Below are 23,682 nucleotides of genomic sequence, written 5' to 3' on the forward strand. Positions count from 1 at the left end.
AGCCCAGCTGTCATATTACCAGTCAGTCAGTAGCACACCAGCCCAGCTGTCATATAACCATTAGGTCAGTAGTACACTAGCCCAGCTCTTATTACCAGTCAGTCAGTAGCACACTAGCCCAGCTCTTATAACCAGTCAGTCAGTAGTACACTAGCCCAGCTCTTATTACCAGTCAGTCAGTAGTACACAAGCCCAGCTGTCATATAACCAGTCAGTCAGTAGTACACTAGCCCAGCTGTCTTATAACCAGTCAGTCAGTAGTACACTAGCCCAGCTCTTATTACCAGTCAGTCAGTAGTACACAAGCCCAGCTGTCATATAACCAGTCAGTCAGTAGCACACAAGCCCAGCTGTCTTATAACCAGTCAGTCAGTAGTACACTAGCCCAGCTGTCTTATAACCAGTCAGTCAGTAGCACACCAGCCCAGCTCTTATAACCAGTCAGTCAGTAGTACACAAGCCCAGCTCTTATAACCAGTCAGTCAGTAGCACACTAGCCCAGCTGTCTTATAACCAGTCAGTCAGTAGTACACCAGCCCAGCTCTAATAACCAGTCAGTCAGTAGCACACCAGCCCAGCACACTAGCCCAGCTGTCTTATAACCAGTCAGTCAGTAGCACACTAGCCCAGCTGTCTTATAACCAGTCAGTCAGTAGCACACTAGCCCAGCTGTCATATAACCAGTCAGTCAGTAGCACACTAGCCCAGCTGTCTTATAACCAGTCAGTCAGTAGCACACTAGCCCAGCTCTTATAACCAGTCAGTCAGTAGCACACCAGCCCAGCTCTTATTACCAGTCAGTCAGTAGTACACTAGCCCAGCTGTCATATAACCAGTCAGTCAGTAGCACACTAGCCCAGCTCTTATTACCAGTCAGTCAGTAGCACACTAGCCCAGCTCTTATTACCAGTCAGTCAGTAGCACACTAGCCCAGCTGTCTTATAACCAGTCAGTCAGTAGTACACTAGCCCAGCTCTTATAACCAGTCAGTCAGTAGCACACAAGCCCAGCTCTTATAACCAGTCAGTCAGTAGCACACTAGCCCAGCTGTCATATAACCAGTCAGTCAGTAGCACACTAGCCCAGCTGTCTTACAACCAGTCAGTCAGTAGTACAGAAGCCCAGCTGTCTTATAACCAGTCAGTCAGTAGTACACTAGCCCAACTCAGTTTTTACCATTCAGTCAGTAGACATGTAATAACCAGTCAGTCAGTAGCACACTTGCCCAGCTGTCTTATAACCAGTCAGTCAGTAGTTCACTAGCCCAGCTCTTATTACCAGTCAGTCAGTAGTACACTAGCCCAGCTGTCATATAACCAGTCAGTCAGTAGCACACCAGCCCAGCTGTCATATAACCAGTCAGTCAGTAGCACACCAGCCCAGCTCTTATTACCAGTCAGTCAGTAGTACACTAGCCCAGCTGTCATATTACCAGTCAGTCAGTAGTACACTAGCCCAGCTGTCTTATTACCAGTCAGTCAGTAGTACACCAGCCCAGCTCTTATTACCAGTCAGTCAGTAGCACACTAGCCCAGCTGTCATATTACCAGTCAGTCAGTAGCACACTAGCCCAGCTCTTATTACCAGTCAGTCAGTAGTACCAATCTTATTGTCAGTCAGTAGTACACTAGAAGCTGTCTTATAACCAGTCAGTCAGTAGTACACTAGCCCAGCTGGTAGCACACTAGCCCAGCTGTCAGTCAGTTAGTAGCCCAGCTGTCTTATAACCAGTCAGTCTAGCACTTATAACCAGTCAGTCAGTAGCACTTTAGCCCAGCTGTCATATCCAGTCAATTCTAGCCCAGCTGTCTTATAACCAGGTCAGGCTTTGTGTTACACTAGCAATACCTGATTTTATTGACCTTCAGCCATTTTGCCACAACTTTGAAGTATGCTTGGGGTCAGTCATTTGGAAGACCCAGCCTTAGCTCTTTAACCAGACTGATGTCATGTAGTAACTATATCCCATAATTGTCATATTACCAGTCAGTCAGTAGCACACTAGCCCAGCTGTCTTATAACCTGTCAGTCAGTTGAGCCCAGCTGTCTTATAACCAGTCAGTCAGTAGCACACAGCCCAGCTGTCATATAACCAGTCAGTCAGTAGCACACTAGCCCAGCTGTCTTATAACCAGTCAGTCATAGTTGGGCCCAGCTGTCTTATAACCAGTCAGTCAGTAGTACAAAGCTCTTATTACCATTCCTCCATAACCAGTTTAGCTGTCATATAACCAGTCAGTCAGTAGCACACCAGCCCAGGTCATATAACCAGTCAGTCAGTAGCAACCAGAAAGTTCTTATAAACCAGTCAGTCAAGTACACTAGCCCAGCTGTCATATAACCAGTCAGTCAGTAGTACACTAGCCCAGCTGTCTTATAACCAGTCAGTCAGTAGTACACCAGCCCAGCTCTTATTACCAGTCAGTCAGTAGTCACACTAGCCCAGCTGTCATATTACCAGTCAGTCAGTAGCACAAGCCCAGCTGATTATTACCAGTCAGTCAGTAGTACACCAGCCCAGCTCTTATTACCAGTCAGTCAGTAGTACACTAGCTGTCCAGTCAGTCAGTAGTACACTAGCCCAGCTGTCTTATAACCAGTCAGTCAGTAAGCCCAGCTGTCATATAACCAGTCAGGTAGCACAGAAGCCCAGCTGTCTTATAACATCACATCAGTTGTACACAGCCCAGCTGTCTTATAAAGTCAGTCAGAAAGAGGCTGTCATATGACCAGTCAGTCAGTAGCACACTAGCCCAGCTGTCTTAGAGACAGTCAGTCAGTAGACACTACAGCCCAGCTGTCTTATAACCAGTCAGGAGTAGACAGAGCCCAGCTCTTAGTACCATTCAGTGTGGGACATATAACCAGTAGTGGGAGAGACATAGCCCAGCTGTCAGATTACCAGGAGTCAGTAGCACATAGCCCAGGGACATATAAGATAGTGGGTAGACAGAGGGAGAGTGCAGCTGTCTTATAATCAGTCAGTCAGTAGACACTAGCCCAGCTGTCATATAACCAGTCAGTCAGTGGGCACATGGGAGAGACATAGGGAGCCCAGCTGTCTTATAACCAGTCAGTCAGTAGTGGGACATAGCCCAGCTGTCTTAGACAGTCAGTCAGAGTACACTAGTGGGACTTATACCATTCATAGTAGGAGAGACATAACCAGTCAGTGTAGGACATATAGATCTTATAATGGGAGTCAGACAGTAGGGCCCAGTGTCATAACCAGTCAGTGGGACATAGCCCAGATTACCAGTCAGGGAGAGACAGAGGGAGAGTTGTGTGGGACATCATCAGATAATGGCCCAGAGTCATATAACCAGTCAGAGTAGCACATAGCCCAGACATATACCAGTCAGTAGTGGGAGAGACAGAGGGAGAGTGCATAGCCCAGTGGGATATAACCAGTGGTAGCACACCAGCCCAGCTCTTATAGATAATTACCAGTCAGTCAGTAGTACACCAGCCCAGCTGTCATATAACCAGTCAGTCAGTAGCACACTAGCCCAGCTGTCATATAACCATAAGTCAGTAGCACACAGCCCAGCTGTCATATAACCAGTCAGTCAGTAGCACACTAGCCCAGCTGTCATATAACCAGTCAGTCATTGTGGGCCCATATAGATAACCAGTCAGGAGAGACAGAGGGACCAGTCAGTGTGGGACATAGCCCAGCTGTCTTATAACCAGTCAGGAGAGATAGAGCTCTTATAACCAGTCAGTCAGTGGGACACAAGCCCAGCTCTTATAATAGTCATGGGAGAGCCCAGCTGTCATATAACCAGTCAGTCAGTAGCACACTAGCCCAGCTGTCTTAGACCAGTCAGTCTTTGTACACTAGCCCAGCTGACATATAGACCAATGGGAGAGACCAGAGGGAGAGTGCAGCTCTTATAACCAGTCAGACATATAGATAAGTCAGAGTAGTTCATAGAGGGAGAGTCAGTCAGTGGTACATATAGCCCATAATGGGAGAGTCAGTCAGAGCAGAGTGCATGTGTCATATAACCAGTCATAGCACACCAGCCCAGCTCTTCAGTCAGTAGTACACAGAGTGCTGTCATATTACCAGTCAGTGGGAGTACAGAGCCCAGCTGTCTTATGGGTCAGTCAGAGTACAAAGCCCAGGGACCAGTCAGTCAGTAGCACACTAGCCCAGCTGTCATATTACCAGTCAGTCAGTAGCACACTAGCCCAGCTCTTATTACCAGTCAGTCAGTAGTACACCAGCCCAGCTCTTATTACCAGTCAGTCAGTAGAAAGCTGTCTTATAACCAGTCAGTCAGTAGTAACTAGCCCAGCTGTCACATGTCAGTAGGACTAGCCCAGCTTTTATAACCAGTCAGTCAGTAGCACATTTTGGGATAACCAGGGAGTCAGTAGCACACTGTGCTGTCTTATAACCAGTCAGTCAGTAGCACACTAGCCCAGCTGTCATATAACCAGTCAGTCAGTAGCACACTATAGCTGTCTTATAACCAGTCAGTCAGAGTACACTAGTGTGCTGTCATATAACCAGTCAGTCAGTAGTACACTAGCCCAGCTCTTATTACCATTCAGTCAGTAGCACATGAGCCTGGGCTCTTATAGATCAGTGGGAGTAGACAGAGGGATATTACCAGTCAGTCAGTAGCACATGTAGGACATATAGATAAGGAGTCAGTCAGTAGTAGTGAGCCCAGCTGTCTTATAACCAGTCAGTCAGTAGCACACTAGCCCAGCTGTCATATAACCAGTCAGTCAGTAGGGAGCCCAGCTGTCTTATAACCAGTCAATGGGAGCCCAGCTGTCTTATAACCAGGAGTCAGTAGTACACTGGGACAGCTCTTATTACCATTCAGTCAGTAGCACACGAGCCTTAGCTCTTATAACCAGTCAGTCAGTAGCACACTAGCCCAGCTGTATTATAACCAAGTAGCACACCAGCCCAGCTGTCATATAACCAGTCAGAGTAGCACACTAGCCCAGCTCTTATTACCAGTCAGTCAGTAGCACACTAGCCCAGCTCTTATTACCAGTCAGTCAGTAGTACACTAGCCCAGCTGTCATATAACCAGTCAGTCAGTAGCACACTAGCCCAGCTCTTATTACCAGTCAGTCAGTAGCACACCAGCCCAGCTCTTATTACCAGTCAGTCAGTAGTACACTAGCCCAGCTGTCATATAACCAGTCAGTAGCACACCAGCCCAGCTCTTATTACCAGTCAGTCAGTAGGGAGAGCTGTCATATAACCAGTTATAGATAGCCCAGAGTCAGGTAGAGCTGTCATATAACCAGTCAGTCAGTGGGACATATAGATAATGGGAGTCAGTAGAGCCCAGCTGTCATATAACCAGTCAGTCAGTAGTACACAAGCCCAGAGACAGTAGAGAGCCTCTCCACAATTACAACACTTTTAGTTCAAATACAGTCTACTGACATATATCAAATGTAAACTTGAGGAGAGACCGCTACCTCTGGAGGAATAGACAGAGCCTGGTAGAGTGCACAGAACTGTGGGACATATAGATACAGTTGAAATCAGAGTTTATATACATTGAAACTCAGTTTTTCACAATTCATTACATGTAATCCTATAAAAATTCCCTGTCCTTGGAGTCAGTTAGGATCACCACTTCATTTTAAGAATGTGAAATGCCAGAATAATGGTAGAGAGAATGATTTATTCCCGCTTTTATTTCTTCCATCCCATTCCCAGTGGGTCAGAAGTTTACATACACTGTATTAGTATTTGGGAGCATTGCCTTTAGATAATGGGAGAGACAGAGGGGTGAGAGTCAAGTTTGTAGGCCTCCTTGTGGGACATATTTTCAGTTCTCCACAAATTCTCTGTAGGATTGAGGTCAGGGCTTTGTGTTGGCCACTACAATACCTTGATTTTGGACATTCAGCCATTTTGGGAGAGACTTTGAGGGAGTATGCATTGGGGTCATTGTCCATTTGGAAGACCCATTTGCTACCAAGCTTTAACTTCCTGACTGATGTCTTGAAACAATATATAGATAATTTTCCTTTCTCATTATGCCATCTATTTTGTGAAGTTGACCAGGCCCTCCTGCCTTAAAGCACCCCCACAACATGATGCTGGATAGTGTGCTTCATGGTTGGGATGGTGTTCTTTGGACATTGCAAGCCTCCCCTTTTTCCTCCAAAAACATTTACACATTAGGTTATGGGTAAACAGAAAAGTTGCAAATCTGATGTTGATAGAGATAAATGCATCAGTGGGAAATATTAGATAATGTAAATCCACCCCATGCCTCATATAAGAGTCAGGAGTAGTCCACTAACCCATGTCTCATATAACCAGTCATAATACAGAAACCCAGCTGATTTCAACATTAGTATCAGATGGTGTTCACACTGGGTTGTCTTTGTCCTACCAGAAGAAAGAGCTGCATTCTACTGTCCATTACTGGAGAAACCCCTAAAAACATCCAGTGCCCTCAGATAAAAGGAAAAGGGAGAGAGACAGAGGGAGAGTGCACGTGTGGGACATATAGATAGTGGGAGAGACATAGGGAGAGACAGAGGGAGAGTGCACATGTGGGACATAAGTAGATAGATGGGAGAGATAGAGGGAGAGTGCATGTGTGGGACATATAGATAATGGAAGAGACAGAGGGAGAGTGCATGTGTGGGACATATAGATAATGGGAGAGGGAGAGTGCAAGGGGACATATACGTGTGGGACATATAGATAATGGGAGAGACTTAAAGAGGGAGAGTGCATGTGTGGGACATATAGATAATGGGAGAGAAATCCAGAAAATCACATTGTGGGACATATAATTTATTTTTTCTCATTTTGAGACAGAGGGAGAGACAGAGGGAGAGTGCAGTGTGGGACATATAGATAATGGGAGAGACAGAGGGAGAGTGCATGTGGGACATATGGATAGTGGGAGAGATAGAGGGAGAGATAGACTAGGGAGAGTGCATGTGTGGGACATGTAGATAGTGGGAGAGACAGAGGGAGAGTGCACATGTGTGGGACATATAGATAATGGGAGAGACAGAGGGGAGAGTGGGACATATAGATAATGGGAGAGACAGAGGGAGAGTGCAAGTGTGGGACATATAGATAATGGGAGAGACAGAGGGAGAGTGCATGTGTGGGACATATAGATAGTGGGAGAGACAGAGGGAGAGTGCATGTGTGGGACATATAGATAATGGGAAAGAGAGGGAGAGTGCACATGTGGGACATATACAGTGGGGCAAAAAAGCATTTAGTCAGCCACCAATTGTGCAGGTTCTCCCACTTAAAAGATGAGAGAGGCCTGTAATTTTCATCATAGGTACACTTCAACTATGATGGACAAAATGAGAAAAGAAAATCCAGAAAATCACATTGTAGGATTTTTATGAATTTATTTTTTCTCATTTTGTCTGTCACAGTTGAAGTGTACCTATGATGAAAATTACAGGCCTCTCATCTTTTTAAGTGGGAGAACTTTATTGGTGGCTGACTAAATACCTTTTTGCCCCACTGTAGATAGTGGGAGAGACAGAGGGAGAGTGCACATGTGGGACATATAGATAGTGGGAGAGTCAGAGGGAGAGTGCACGTGTGGGACATATAGATAATGGGAGAGACAGAGGGAGAGTGCATGTGTGGGACATATAGATAGTGGGAGAGAGAGAGGGAGAGTGCATGTGTGGGACATATAGATAGTGGGAGAGACAGAGGGAGAGACAGAGGGAGAGTGCATGTGTGGGACATATAGATAGTGGGAGAGACAGAGGGGAGTGCATGTGTGGGACATATAGATGCAGTGGGACATATAGATAGTGGGAGAGACAGAGGGAGAGTGCATGTGTGGGACATATAGATAGTGGGAGAGACAGAGGGAGAGACATATAGATAGTGGGGGAGGGAGTGCATGTGTGGGACATATAGATAGTGGGAGAGACAGAGGGAGAGTGCATGTGTGGGACATATAGATAATGGGAGAGATAGAGGGAGAGACAGAGGGAGAGTGCACATGTGGGACATATAGATAGTGGGAGAGACAGAGGGAGAGTGCACATGTGGGACATATAGATAATGGGAGAGACAGAGGGAGAGATAGAGGGAGAGTGCATGTGTGGGACATATAGATAATGGGAGAGACAGAGGGAGAGTGCATGTGTGGGACATATAGATAATGGGAGAGACAGAGGGAGAGTGCACATGTGGGACATATAGAGTGGGGAACAGAGCATTTAGTCGGCCATATAGATAGTGGGAGAGACTTAAAGAGAGAGAGGCCTGTAATTTTCATCATAGGGACATATAGATAGTGGGACAACAGAGGGAAAGAAAATCCAGAAAATCACATTGGGATTTTTTATTAATTTATTTTGGGAGAGACAGTCAGGGAGTAAAGACAGAGGGAGAGTGACACGTCGATTTGGACATATAGATTGAGAGAGACAGAGGGAGAGTGCATGTGTGGGACATATAGAAATGGCAGAGAGCAAAGGGAAACAGAGGGAGAGTGCACTGTTTGGGACATTATCTGGAGAGACAGAGGGAGAGTGCAAGTGTGGGACATATAGAATATTGGGAGATACAGTAGATTAGAGTCATGTGTGGGACATATAGATAGTGGGAGACACTAGAGACCACACCTAGGAGAGTGCAGTGTGGGACATATAGTGCAGGGAAGAGAGGGAGAGTGCATGTGTGGGACATATAGATAGTGGGAGAGTCAGAGGGAGAGTGCATGTGTGGGACATATAGATATGGGGAACACCTAGGGAGTTACAGTCAGTGTGCAGTGGGACACTATATCCCTACCACATTGTAGCTAGTTACAGTCCCACTTAAGTGTGCAGTAAGACACATATGTACACATAGCTAGACGGACAAAATGAGAAGACACAAATCCCTAAAATACACAGTGTGCAGTAGACATATATTATTAATTTACAGTTTGTGCATTTTAAGACACTTGATAGTGTGTGGGACATGATAGCTAGTTACAGTCAGTGTGCAGTAAATATATTTAAGTGGGAGAACTTTATCGGGAGCTAGTTACAGTCAGTGTGCACGTGTAAGACACTATAGATACCAATGGGAGAGACTAGTTAGAGTCAGTGTGGGCAGTAAGACACTATATCCCTGGGACACCTAGATAGTGGGAGAGACAGAGGGAGAGACACGTGTGGGACATATAGATAATGGGAGAGACAGAGGGAGAGTGCATGTGGGGACACTATATAGATAATGGGAGTTAGAGTCAGAGGGAAGACAGAGGGAGAGTGCATGTGTGGGACATATAGATAGTTACAGTACACGTGTGGGACATATAGATAATATCCCTACCAGAGACAGAGTGGCAGTAAGTGCATCCGTGTGGGACATATAGATAGTGGGAGAGACAGGGAGAGTGCAGTGGGACATATAGATATGGGAGAGACAGGGGAGAGACAGAGGGAGAGTGCACGTGTGGGACATATAGATAATGGGAGAGATAGAGGGAGAGACAGAGGGAGAGTCAGTGCACGTGTGGGGACATATAGATAATACCACAGAGATAGAGGGAGAGACAGGAGTGTGCAGTGGGACATATAGATATGGGACACCTAGACTAGAGACAGTCAGTGTGCAGTAAACACTATGTGGGACCACACCTAGCTAGTTACAGACAGAGGAGTGTGCAGTGGGACATATATCCCTAGGCCATATACATTTTACAAGTGTCTATAAATTAAACAATGTTTGACCTCAGAGTGTGTGTGTTACAGTCTGTGTTTGAACATGCACACTATATGTGTGTGTGTGTAGTTGTGTGTGTGCAGTGACACTATGTCCCTACCACACCTGCTGTTACAGTCAGTGTGCAGTAAGTGTGTGTGTGTTAGGCATGGTTACAGTCAGTGTCCAGTAAGACACCAGTCAATACAGTTAATAACTCACCCAGCAGGTCACTGTGAATGGGGGATTAGTTTGACTGAGAACATTGAGTTGAGATCATGAAACCAACCCCGTCTCAGAGTAATCTAGTGCTGGAGACCTTATCCGTATTTTTTGAAACTGCACTGTTACAGTCAGTGTGCAGTAAACACTATATCCCTACTGACAGTCTACTAGTTACAGTGTTAAACATATATCCGGCTAGTGCTAGTTACAGTCAGTGCAGTAAACACTATATACCACACCAATAGTTACAGTCATTTGGTTTGATCTGCTGGCTTATATCAACAGCAAACCAAACACTCCAATGACCACTTTTTGGATTATCTGTAGAATTATAAAAAGGTGCAACTCCAGAAAATAGAATATTCCATCTGAATACAGTAGATTACAGTCAGTGTGCATTAAACACTATATCCCTACCACACCTAGCTAGTTACAGTCAGTGTGCAGTAAGACACTATATCCCTACCACACCTAGCTAGTTACAGTCAGTGTGCAGTAAGACACTATATCCCTACCACACCTAGCTAGTTACAGTCAGTGTGCAGTAAGACACTATATCCCTACCACACCTAGCTAGTTACAGTCAGTGTGCAGTAAACACTATATCCCTACCACACCTAGCTAGTTACAGTCAGTGTGCAGTAAGACACTATATCCCTACCACACCTAGCTAGTTACAGTCAGTGTGCAGTAAGACACTATATCCCTACCACACCTAGCTAGTTACAGTCAGTGTGCAGTAAGACACTATATCCCTACCACACCTAGCTAGTTACAGTCAGTGTGCAGTAAGACACTATATCCCTACCACACCTAGCTAGTTACAGTCAGTGTGCAGTAAGACACTATATCCCTACCACACCTAGCTAGTTACAGTCAGTGTGCAGTAAACACTATATCCCTACCACACCTAGCTAGTTACAGTCAGTGTGCAGTAAACACTATATCCCTACCACACCTAGCTAGTTACAGTCAGTGTGCAGTAAACACTATATCCCTACCACACCTAGCTAGTTACAGTCAGTGTGCAGTAAGACACTATATCCCTACCACACCTAGCTAGTTACAGTCAGTGTGCAGTAAACACTATATCCCTACCACACCTAGCTAGTTACAGTCAGTGTGCAGTAAGACACTATATCCCTACCACACCTAGCTAGTTACAGTCAGTGTGCAGTAAGACACTATATCCCTACCACACCTAGCTAGTTAGTCAGTGTGCAGTAAACACTATATCCCTACCACACCTAGCTAGTTACAGTCAGTGTGCAGTAAGACACTATATCCCTACCACACCTAGCTTGTTACAGTCAGTGTGCAGTAAACACTATATCCCTACCACACCTAGCTTGTTACAGTCAGTGTGCAGTAAACACTATATCCCTACCACACCTAGCTTGTTACAGTCAGTGTGCAGTAAGACACTATATCCCTACCACACCTAGCTTGTTACAGTCAGTGTGCAGTAAGACACTATATCCCTACCACACCTAGCTTGTTACAGTCAGTGTGCAGTAAGACACTATATCCCTACCACACCTAGCTAGTTACAGTCAGTGTGCAGTAAACACTATATCCCAACCACACCTAGCGAGTTGCAGTCAGTGTGCAGTAAACACTATATCCCTACTAAACATGAAAGAGACAGAATAGACTAAGGCTGCAGTGACAGTAAAGAGTCTATTATTTCTTTCTCCCTCTTTCTCTTTCTTTTTCTTTCTTTCTCTCGTTCTCACTTTTCCTCTTGTTTTCTCTCTCTACTCATTTTCTTTTTCGTTTTTGCCACCTCCCTCCCCATCTCTTTCATACTTTAAATCTCTCTCTCTGTGTCTCTCTCTGTGTCTCTCTCTGTGTCTCTCGCTCCGTCTCTCGCTCCATCTCTCTCGCTCCATCTCTCTCGCTCCATCTCTCTCGCTTCATCTCTGTGTCTCTATGCTCATTCCTGCTCTAGCCTGTGTCAGATATGATGTGTGAGTCACACAGTCCCATAGCTCAACTTTGTCCTGCCTGCTCCGATTCTGTTTATTCAATAAAGCAGTCATTTAGCAAGCATTGATGACAGCAGGAATATTTATATTAAACAGAACAATAAGCCAACATTAATACGTGAATGTCATTAGAGACCGCTCAGTTGCAGATGGCCATGGTCCTTCACACACACAGTGAGGAAAAATCAGCTGGTGATGGGCCATTCTCACCAGTGTAAATCTCCTGCCCTCTTATGGGGATGTCAATGCATGCAGTTCTCTCTGCTCTTTCTCTCTTATATATACAGCCTGCCGCCTCAGAATGTGATGTGCACGTATGGTGTCTTTTCTATTAAAATCACACATCTCCAAATATATAAAAGCTCAGAACGACTATTCCAAACCTGTGTGTGTGTGTGTGTGTGTTCTTACCTTGGTGTGTAGTTTGGAGAGCTGCTTGTCATCCAGGTGGGACTGTGTGTAGAGACGTCTCTTATAGCGGAACTGGGAGAGGAACACACAGAGACAACACATGGTTACTGGAATAACACTGTATTAGTTCATCTGCTAGTTTGTTAGTAAATAAAACAATTCTAGATTAAAAGTCAGATATCCCTTGCCTGCCATACTCAATCTGTCAACAGCAGTGTTTATTAGTCCGGTTACAAACCACTGATTTGATAGACAGGTCTCACTGAACACTGTCAGACTGTAGCTAAAACATGTCAACCTTGGGAGGGAGGCGATTGTGTGTGTTTGTGTGTGTATGTGTGTGAGTGTGTGTGTTTGTGTGTGTATGTGTGTGAGTGTGTGTGTTTGTGTGTGTATGTGTGTGAGTGTGTATTTCTTCCTACATTATCAGGACCCCAATGTCCTAACAATTCACCTAAATGTCCTGACACGGTAGGAAAACAATAACTTTTTTCATGTCCTGAATTTGTTAAAATGCTATTTTAAGCTTAAGGGTTAGGTTTAGAGTTTTGGGGTTAAGGTTAAGACTAGGGTTATGGTTAGGGGTTTTGGGGTTAATGTTAGGATTAGGTTTAGGTACAAAAGTCCTGAAATTTCATGAAAATAAAGCTCTCTGTGTGTGTGCGTGTGTGCGTGTGTGTGTGTGTGTGTGTGTGTGTGTGTGTGTGTGTGTGTGCTTTAGGAGTATAAATCTATGGGAGGGCAGAGGGTAGTGAGGCTGGACTAACCTGTCACTCATATCTATAAACTCCTGCCCTGAGGGTGGGAAGACTAATCTGATAGATTTGCACTCCTAAAGAGAACACACACACACGCACACGCACACGCACACGCACACACACACACACACACACACACACACAGGCTGTTAGCTAATGACTAATGTCTATGTGCAGGACCTCTCATGTGGCACTGAGCCCTATAGTGTCCCTGTGGACTATAGGGTTAAACTAAGCTATAACTATGACTGCCTGACATACAGTACACACAGACACATAGCTACTATAGAGATGTTGTTACCACTTATCTCTTATTTTTAGGGCACAGTGCCCTTGGAAGCAAGACATTTTTTGGTAGTCCATGGTAGTATGAGGGTTTGTTGTTACAAATTGGGAAGGTATACATTACGTGGGAGGAATTGAACACTTCAAATAACTAATTATCAAGACACAGTAAATCCCTTGGGCTTCTAAACATCATCATTCTGGCCAATGTGTCCTCTTCTCCGTCGTCTCTCTTCCGTTACCCAGAAACCGATAAGTGGTCGAGGAGAGTGTCAATTCTTTAGCATTTAAATGGAAGAAGTTCCTCCTCTCCTCAATAACCTCCTTTTGGCGAGGAAGTACAAGTGTATCCTACGAGAGTCCTTAACGGACAAATTTAGAAATCTGCCACACCCCCTTTGAATCGTCTATTGTAAAAACCATAAACTACTTATCCTTTTACCTATAAAATGTCTTGCACAACTAATTACATTTGTTTTATCAGTTCATACATGTATTTTGGGATTCCACCCTGTAAACATAATTAGCCTGCTGGCACACGATTGGAGGAGTCTAATTTCATACATGCGCATTTTCGTCTCGTTTCCACTCTCTTCGCCGCCTCTCCTCAACTACCTTTGACCTTTATCAAAAGGAGGTTCAGAGAGGATGGAGGACAGAGGACGCAGGAGTTGAGCAAATCCAATTGAGACAAGGCCGACTTCAGTCCTATTCTACGTGCATCAAGGATTTACCTGCAGACATTCTGCTACCTGAACATGATGCAACTACCTGCAATAACAACATCATCTACTGTTGCTGAATCCATAACACCTGGAGAAAACAATCTATCTGTATTTAGGGAGAAACAGAGCACTTTGCTGATAAGAAAATTACATTTTCAAAGCCAATAGGAAAGGAAAATTTTGTATTTAAACAATGTCGGCTGACTTTTAATAAATCAAGCAATGGATATTATAAAATCATTCACTGCAAAAGGTTGGAGTGCACTCTACTGAGCTATGTATCTATGTATTTATGGCTCTCCCTCACTCCAGAATTTTGAGAGAGATCTAACGATGTTTACTCTATTGACTGTAAAAACATCACATTGGCTGAGTTTCTATATGATCACAAACCATGATCGACACAGGCTACAAATAACTGCTAGAGATGACAGCTGGGAGCTGGGAACACTGCTGTCAGAGTGTGATTATCGCTGCTGAGTTTCACACATATATTATGAACACATCTTACTCACAGAGCAGACTGGATAATTGAATAATTGACAGGTGACATTAATCTCCTAGTGTTCTCTCGGGGGAGAAGGCATACGACAGCAACACAATGAACCAAAGTTAATTGTAAGGATTTTTTTCTATTAATAATGTAAAATGAACAGCTGTACAATAAGACTAATGTGAATGCCAAGTTACAGAGGAGGAACTTCTTGATGCAGTTAAAGCCTTTAAGTTTGGGAAACCTGCAGGGCTGGATGGCATACCTATTGAGGGATACCAATCCTTTTTTCAACCACTCCTATAATAATGGTAGATTATCAGATACTCAACAAGAAAGTCTGATTTCATTTTTACTGAAACAGGACCCAAGTGGTAAATATAAAGATCCAGTCCATAAAAAAAGTGTGAGGCCCCTTACAGTGTTGTGATGCAAAAATTATAGCAAAATGCACCGCGCATAGAATTTAAAAAGGTATTGTCAGATATTATTCATCCTAATCAGACAGGTTTTTTTACATGGAGGATACACTGGAGATAATATAAGACAAGTATCTGAAACAATAAAACACTAAGAAAAATCTGGGAAACCAGACCAGGCATTCATAGCTGACTTTGAAAAGGCTTTTGCCAAAGTACAACTGGAATTTATATATAAATGCCTGGAATATTTAAATGTTGGAGAATACAGTGCCTTCAGAAAGTATTCAGACCCCTTGACTTTTTCCACATTTTTTTACGTTATAGACATTCTAATTCGATTTTTTTTAAATGTACCTCAATCTACACGCAATACCCCAGACTTTGGCAAATTTATTTAAAAAAAATGAAATTTCACATTTGCATAAATATTCAGACCCTTTACTCAGTACTTTGTTGAAGCACATTTGGCAGTGATTACAGCCTCGAGTATTCTTGGGTATGACACTACAAGCTTGGCACACCTCTATTTGGGGAGTTTTTACTATTCTTCTCTGCATATCCTTTCAAACTCTATCAGGTTAGATTGGGTTCAAGTCCAGGCTCTTGCTGGGCCACCTAAGGAAATTCAGAAACTTGTCCCGAAGCCACTCCTGCGTTGTCTTGACTGTGTGCTTAGGTTCGTTCTCCTGTTGGAAGGTGTACCTTCACCCCAGTCTGACGTCCTGAGCGCTCTGGAGCAGGTTTTCATCAAGGATCTCTCTTTACTTTGCTCCGTTCATCTTTGCTTCGATCCTGACTAGTCTCCCAGTCCCTGCCGCTGAAAAACATCCCCACAGCATGATGCTGACACCACCAAGCTTCACTGTAGGGGATGGTGCCAGGTTTCCTCCAGACGTGACACTTGGAATTCAGGCCAAAGAGTTCAATATTGGTTTCATCAGACCAGAGAATCTTGTTTCTCATGGTCTGAGAGACTTTAGGTGCCTTTTGGCAAACTCCAAGCGGGCTCCCCCGATTGCTCAGTTTGGCTGGACGGACAGGCTCTAGGAAGAGTCTTGGTGGTTCCAAACATCTTCCATTTAAGAATGATGGAGGCCACTGTGTTATTTGGGACCTTCAACGCTGCAGAAATGTTTTGGTACCCTTCCCCAGATCTGTGCTTCGACGCAATCCTGTCTCGGAGAGCTATGGACAATTCCTTTGCCCTCATGGCTTTGTTTTTGCTCTGACATGCACTGTCAACTGTGGGACCTTATATAGACAGTTGTGTGCCTTTCCAAATCATGTCCAATTAATTGAATTTAGCACAGGTGGACTCCAATCAAGTAGCAATATCTCAAGGATGACCAATGGAAACAGGATGAACCTGAGCTCAATTTCGAGTCTCATAGCAAAAGGTCTGAATACTTAAGTAAATATGGTATTTATATTTTTATTTTTAATACATTTGCTAAAATGTCTAAAAAACTGTTTTTGTTTTGTCATTATGGGGTATTGTGTGGAGATTACTGAGGACTTTTTAAAAAATGTAATCAATTTTAGAATAAGGCTGTTATGTAACAAAATGTCAAAAAAGTCAAGAGGTCTATGTACTTTCCAAAGGCACTGTATCTTATACAATGGGTTAAAGTTATGTATAGTAACCATAGGTGTAAAACAGTAAATAATGGCTTCTTCTCAGAAAGTATTAAACTGTCTTGGGGAGTAAAACAAGGTTGTCCACTATTGGCATATCTATTTATTATGGCCATCCAAATTTTAGATCAGATCAAACAAATATTTCAAGTGGCTTAGTACAATACATTTTAATAAAACATTTGCAAAAATGGATAAGATCTTGCTACCATGGAAAGGAAAATACCTTTCTATTTGTGAGAAATCACCCTGTTTAACTCTTTAGTCATATCCCAGTTTACCCATTTGCTTATGGCCTTACCTACCGACTTGTTTTTAAAATTATATTAGCAAGAAATAATCAATTTTATCTGGAACAGTGAGCCAGATAAAATTAAATAGGCCTATTTATATAATGAATAATTCAGAGGGCAAAAATGATTAAGTATTAAAGCATTAGACCTCTTGCTAAAGTTTTAGAAAAGTTATACTTAAATCTGAACTGGATTTCTAGCAGATTAGTAAGAATGTCTCACCCCACGTTCAAGAATGGCCTTTTTATCTTTATTCAGATTACAACCTCTCACTTACGGATATTTGAAAATTAAATAATGTTCAAAATATCGTTATTTTAAAAAATATCCATAGAAAGTTGGTTTCAACTTCAGTTTAATCCACCAGAAAACAAATATTATGGTTGAACTCAAATATACTAATTGATTTTAAAAACAACAACATTTTGCATAAAAAATAATATAAAAAGATGTATAATATTTGTAAATTATATCATAAATAAGACTGGTGGAGTTATGTCACACATGTAGCGAACCAAAATATATGGAAATGTCAGCTCTCCCCAAAATTACAACCAACAAATTGCAGTATTACCGCAAAAATGGAAGAGGTAAGTGGAAGGGGGAGAAAGTAAGCAACTTGTCTGTCGGCCCTGCATTAAATACCATAATTGGTTAAAGAAAATTGTGCTGAATAAAAAAGTATACCAGTTTCATTTAAGGACCAACAAATTGACAGCTGTCCCATGTAGAATAATTGGGAAGAGATTTTCGGTGTACCGATTCCATGGCACATGGTAACAACTGATAAACATAACGACGCTGAACTCAAAACTTTTTCAATTTAAATTATTATACACAATTTTTGCAACCAACAGAATGCTATTTATATGGGGATACAACCATCCCATCTCTATAGATTTTACTGCAAAGAGACAGAATCACTTGATCATTTGTTTTGGTACTGTCCATATGTAGCTTGTTTTTGGTCACAGGTTCAAGAAGGGCTGAAGAATTGTAAGATTTACCTGCAGCTAACTCTGCTGGGTGATTTGAGAAGTCATAGTCAATTTTTTATTTTATTTTACCTTTATTTTACTAGGCAAGTCAGTTAAAGAACAAATTCTTATTTTCAATGACAGCCTAGGAACAGTGGGTTAACTGCCTGTTCAGGGGATTTGAACTTGCAACCTTTCGGTTACTAGTCCAATGCTCTAACCACTAGGCTACACTGCCGCCCTATCAATGATATAGTAATAATCTGAGAAAAAAAGTTTATCTTGGATTTACAATCTGTTGAACCTATGAGAATGGAAAGTTTCAGAACTTTTGTTCACAGCACAGTTGAAAATGGCAAATAGAATGAAACTGAATGGTCTTCAGAGATATGTGAAAGGGGTTGAGGGTAGCTGAAGGATGGGACTAAAAACAAACAAAAGATAAATATTGTAAATTATATTATGTCCGTAAATGTATACAGTATGTGTAAGGTGGAAGTAGAAGCCTAAGTGTTGTTGTCCATTAGTTTACTCCAATTACGGGAGGGGTGGTAGGGTTAGGGGAAACAAAACATATGGGGGATTGGAAATGATGCAGACAATTACATTGATGGAAGCCACAATCTATCTGAAATATTAAAGCTGATGAACCCAATAAACTAGAACAACAACAAAAAACACCATGACAGCAACAGGACAGAGAACACACACTCACACACACATAAACAAACATCCACATACAACACATATTAAATAGACCTTAACACACACATAGAAACATAGGATGTTAATGAGAGAGGGGGCAGGTCTACCTCCAGGTATGGTACAGGTGTAGCAGAAGGGAGTGGGTATTCCTTCAGCTGCCTCTCTTCATCCAGGAACTTGCCAGCCTTTCCATTGTGAGCTGGCTGGAAGAGGCCGTAGTTCAGCACGTCCTTCAGGCTCTGGTTCAGAGTACACAGGATATGCTGCTTAGATAACCAGATAGGAGCGTCCACGTCGAACTTCATACATTTCTGAAGGGAGAGAGGAGAGAGCAGGGGACAGTTATGAGTTAGGAGAGGTTAATAATGCAGTGTGTGAATACCTAAACAAATTAAAACACACACACAATCCCAGTGCAACCCTCACACCACCTTACAGACTGCAGTACAGAGAGAGAGATAGAGGGAGAGGGAGATCATGCACATACCTATATAATGAACTAAATAATTCACACAGTTATCAAATCATTGATCAATGATTTCCTGCCATAGAGAACACTCAAAAGGGTGGTGCTAGAAACCCTTGACCAGATAAGAGCTTGCAGCACTAGACTCAGGAAGTCAGATTAAACACTGGCATAGGCTCTCCCATCTCAGGCCCCTAGCATATCTTAACATTTAAATGATACATCATGATGCATGCTCTCAATGCTACCCAGAGGTATTGAGGTTAAGTGTCTGGCTCAGGAACAGGACTGAAGCCAGCTATGCCATAGAGTATTCAGGATATGATCATCAGTGACCATCTGATCAGCAGTCCATCTATTCATGCACACTGTATAGGGTTTATTCCTAATCATACTATAACATTAAAACCATACATTTTATATACTGTACATAACATAAAACATGTTAAGGGAGACCTACAGTGTTGGTAAAACACCTCCTTCTAGTTACCACATTTTGGAGCGCTGAGCTATACAGAAAACACTGAAAGATTTCAGAGAGAAGGGAAAGAAGGGAGAGAGAAGAGAGGGAGAGAGAGAGAGCAAAAACTGTTTTCAGGAGGTGGATACACCCCACCAGCGGTAAATCAATCCAATACATCACTGCAACATCAATACACAAGCATCCAACCACAGAACATCTGTTACCTCCCATCAGTACACCACAACCACAGAACATCTGTTACCTCCCATCAGTACACCACAACCACAGAACATCTGTTACCTCCCATCAGTACACCACAACCACAGAACATCTGTTACCTCCCATCAGTACACCACAACCACAGAACATCTGTTACCTCCCATCAGTACACCACAACCACAGAACATCTGTTACCTCCCATCAGTACACCACAACCACAGAACATCTGTTACCTCCCATCAGTACACCACAAGTACAGCCCCATGTCAATACACAAACATAGAACAAAGCCAGCACAGCTCTGTGTGTACAGTGATAACATCACCATCATATCACCAACACCTCAACTATAAGACACCAGTATCAAAACCACATAGCAGCAGCATCACCATCCTCCCACTGTCTCTACTCTGTCGTTCACTGTACAATTAAACAATGCGCACACACACACACACACACACACAGATCTTATCACAAACACTGTCATTCCCTCTTCAGGGACTCCTCTTCTGCCATTTGCTTGCTCAGAGAAAATAATTTGTTTTTCTCCAAACCCTACAAAACTGACATCAAATACAGCTTTGAAACCAACTCCCTCTTACCTTGGAGAAAGACTGGAGTTTACTTTATTTTACAGGACACAGGGAGAGAAAACATTGACGGAAAAGAAAGAAAGAAAGAAAGAAAGAGAGAGAGAGAGAAAGAGAGAAAGAGAGAAAGAGAGAGAGAGAGAAAAATGAGGCTGCCATGGAGGTTGCTGGGGTTGTTTTCAACACAAACTTACCAATGATGCTGATTGCTGTGATAAGGCTCTGCTATAGAATCTTACCCTGAAAACTTTACAACCTAACATATTCTTCAATTAAGGCCCTACTTGGCTGTATGCCCTACTTGGCTGTAGGCTGTAGTTGATTCAGACCATTGTCCACAGCTGCATTTAGTCTGCGTAAAATGCCACAATTGTTTACTGCTCCAGCTATGGAATACTTCCTGACAAATCAAACGGACTTCTTCCACTGCTCTATGTCAGCTACATACAGTGTTTCAGTCTGAGACTGCCATCGTTGAAGTTGTTTGTGGTGATGTCAAATGGAGGGGTGTCGTACAAAAGTATCAAAGGCAATGATGTTCTTTCAAAACGCTTCTTCACCCACGTGTGTTTTGGCTCTGGCCCAACCCATCGTTTTTTGGGACCAATCAGAATGGTTAGAATGTGTTTGCATTTTAGAATTGTCGGGGAGGTCCAGGCTCAATGCGGAGAAGAAACTAACATCCATGAGCTTGGCGTATCGTTTGGCTGAAGCAAGGAGTATTCTAAGACCTGGTTCAGCTAATCAAGGTCTTGAGGATCCTCCCTAGAGCTAAAATCCTGCAGATGGATATCTATCTCCCCAGGAGGGGAAACACAAACCATTATATGGATGCTGTGACCAAGTTATGGTCCAAAAATATGGCAGAGCTATCAATAAAAACCGATAAGTAGAGTCATGATGCTCCCCACTGTCTGGTGTGAAACACCATAGCATTCTCAGTACCATTGTTGTCTACACTGAGGCTGGACAGACCTTCAGCGCCCTTTCTTCTCTTACAGTTTCCTTTTCATCCAAATAGCTTTTCCCGCTCTTCTTTCTGTTTCCTCCCTTCTTCATATGCAGTAAAGTCTGCCTTCTCTGTCAACTGTCTTGTGCAGCTAACACTCCTCTCTCGCTCCTCTCCATCCTTACCCTCTCTTCCTCTTCTCCCCATCTGCTAACCCTATTTGCCTCCTCTTCCATTATCCTCTTTTCTCCCTTGTCTCCCCCTCCCTCCAGCCACCCATTTTGCCTCCCCTCTCTCCCTAAAGAATATCTCCCTCCTCCCTTTCTTCCTCTATGAACTGCAGTGCAGGGTCAGCCTGATAGGACAGAATAGAGAGAGAGAGAGAGAGAGAGAGAGAGAAAGGGGGGGGGTGAGAAGAAAGCATAAGATAACATGAAAACAAGTATGAACATGCATGGTAAAGAGAGAAAGACAAAGAGGCCCGGTCCCCTGAGAGAGAAAAAGAGGAGGTAGGTGAATGAAAAAGAGAGTTTTCCTTACTCAGCAATTTCTTCACCTACAGCAGCGATTAGTCAGTGAAATGACAGTAGAGAACAGAAGAGGACAAACAGTACCTTCAGAAAGAATTGACACCCCTTTACTTTTTCCACATTTTGTTGTGTTACAAAGTGGGAATAAAATGGATTACAATGTTTTGGCCCACGATCTACACATACTGCTTTAATGTCAAATAGGAAGAAAAATTCTAACATTTGTAAAGAAGGAATGAAAAATAAAACACTAGTGTATCTTGATGAGACAAAAATTCATCCCCCTGAGTCAATACATGTTAGAATCTTTGGAAGCGATTACAGCTGTGAGTCTTTCTTAAGTCTCTAAGAGCGTTGAAACCTGGATTGTACAATATTTGCACATTATGCTATAAAAAAATACTTCAAGGTCTGTCAAGTTGGTTGTTGATCATTGCTAGACAGCCATTTTCAGGTCTTGCCATCAATTTTCAAGCCGATTTAAGTCAATACTGTAACTAGGCCACTCAGGAACATTCAACGTTGTCATGGTAAGCAACTCCAGTGTATATTTGGCCTTGTGTTTTAGGTTATTGTCCTGCTGAAAGGTGAATTTGTCTACTCAGTCTGTTGAAAAGTAGACAACCAAGTTTTCCTCTAGGATTTTGCCTGTGCTTAGCTCTATTTTATTTATGTTAGCCAAACTCCATAGTTGTTGCCGATGACAAGCATACCCATAACATGATGCAGTCACCACCATGCTTGAAAATATGAAGAGTGGTACTCAGTGATGTGATGTGTTTGCCCCAAACATAACGCTTTGTATTAAGGACATATTTTTTTAGCATTTTTACTTTAGTGCCGTATTGCAAACAGGATGCATGCTTTGGAATATTTTTTTTCTGTACATGCGTCCCTCTATTTTCAAGTAGGTTAGTATTGTGCAGTAAGTACAATGTTGCTGAGCCATCCTCAGTTTTCTCCTATCACAGCAATTAAACTCCATAAATACCAATAGGTGGCGTTCTTTGCAAGGCATTAGGAAACCTCCCTGGTCTTTGTGGTAGAATCTGTGTTTGAAATTCATTGCTCGACTGAGGGACCTGAAAGATACAGTACATTCTGAAAGTATTCAGAGCCCTTGACCTTTTCCACATTTTGTTGCGTTACAGCCTGTTTAAAAATTGGATTACATTAAAAAAAAATCCTCATCAACCTACACACAGTACCCCATAATAAAAAGAGAACACCATTTTTTTGCACATTTAATAAAAATAAAAACATAAATACCATATTTACATTAGTATTCAGACCCTTTACTATGAGACTTTAAATTGAGCTCAGGTGCATCCTGTTTCTATTGATCATCCTTGAGATGTTTCTACAACTAGATTGGAGTCCACCTGTGGTATATTCAATTGATTGGACATGATTTGGAAAGGCAAACACCTGTCTATATAAGGTCCCACAGTTGACAGTGCATGTCAGGGCAAAAACCAATCCATGAGGTATAACCAAGCAATGAAGTAAAATCAAGCCATGAATGGTGGCAGCATCATGCTGTGGGGATGTTTTTCAGCGGCAGGGACCGGGAGACTAATCAGGATCGAGGGAAAGATGAACGGAGCAAAGTACAGAGAGATCCTTGATGAAAACCTGCTCCAGAGCGCTCAGGACCTCAGACTGAGGCGAAGGTTCACCTTTTAACAGGACAACCACCCTAAGTACACAGCCAAGACAACGCAGGAGTGGCTTTGAATGTCTCTGAATGCCCTTGAGTTGCCCAGTCAGCGACGCTCCCCATCCAACCGGACAGAGCTTGAGAGGATCTGCAGAGAAAAATGGGAGGAACTCCCCAAATAGAGGCGTGCCAAGCTTGTA

At 42.8% G+C, this 23,682-nt stretch overlaps 1 protein-coding gene across 1 annotated transcript in view; it reads right to left on the bottom strand.

The window, feature by feature from the left end:
- Positions 1 to 23,682, bottom strand: part of LOC135538744 (SH3 and multiple ankyrin repeat domains protein 3-like) — a 245,766-nt gene that overhangs the window by 180,792 nt on the left and 41,292 nt on the right. Inside the window, exons 2-3 of the mRNA XM_064964649.1 lie at positions 18,713 to 18,916; positions 12,313 to 12,384 (exon numbers count right to left, since the gene is read on the bottom strand). Of these exons, the coding sequence (XP_064820721.1) occupies positions 12,313 to 12,384; positions 18,713 to 18,916 (276 nt within the window). The remainder of the gene's footprint in view (positions 1 to 12,312; positions 12,385 to 18,712; positions 18,917 to 23,682) is intronic.

Source organism: Oncorhynchus masou, unplaced genomic scaffold, assembly GCF_036934945.1.
Source record: "Oncorhynchus masou masou isolate Uvic2021 unplaced genomic scaffold, UVic_Omas_1.1 unplaced_scaffold_33___fragment_6___debris, whole genome shotgun sequence".
Lineage (NCBI taxonomy): Eukaryota > Metazoa > Chordata > Actinopteri > Salmoniformes > Salmonidae > Oncorhynchus > Oncorhynchus masou.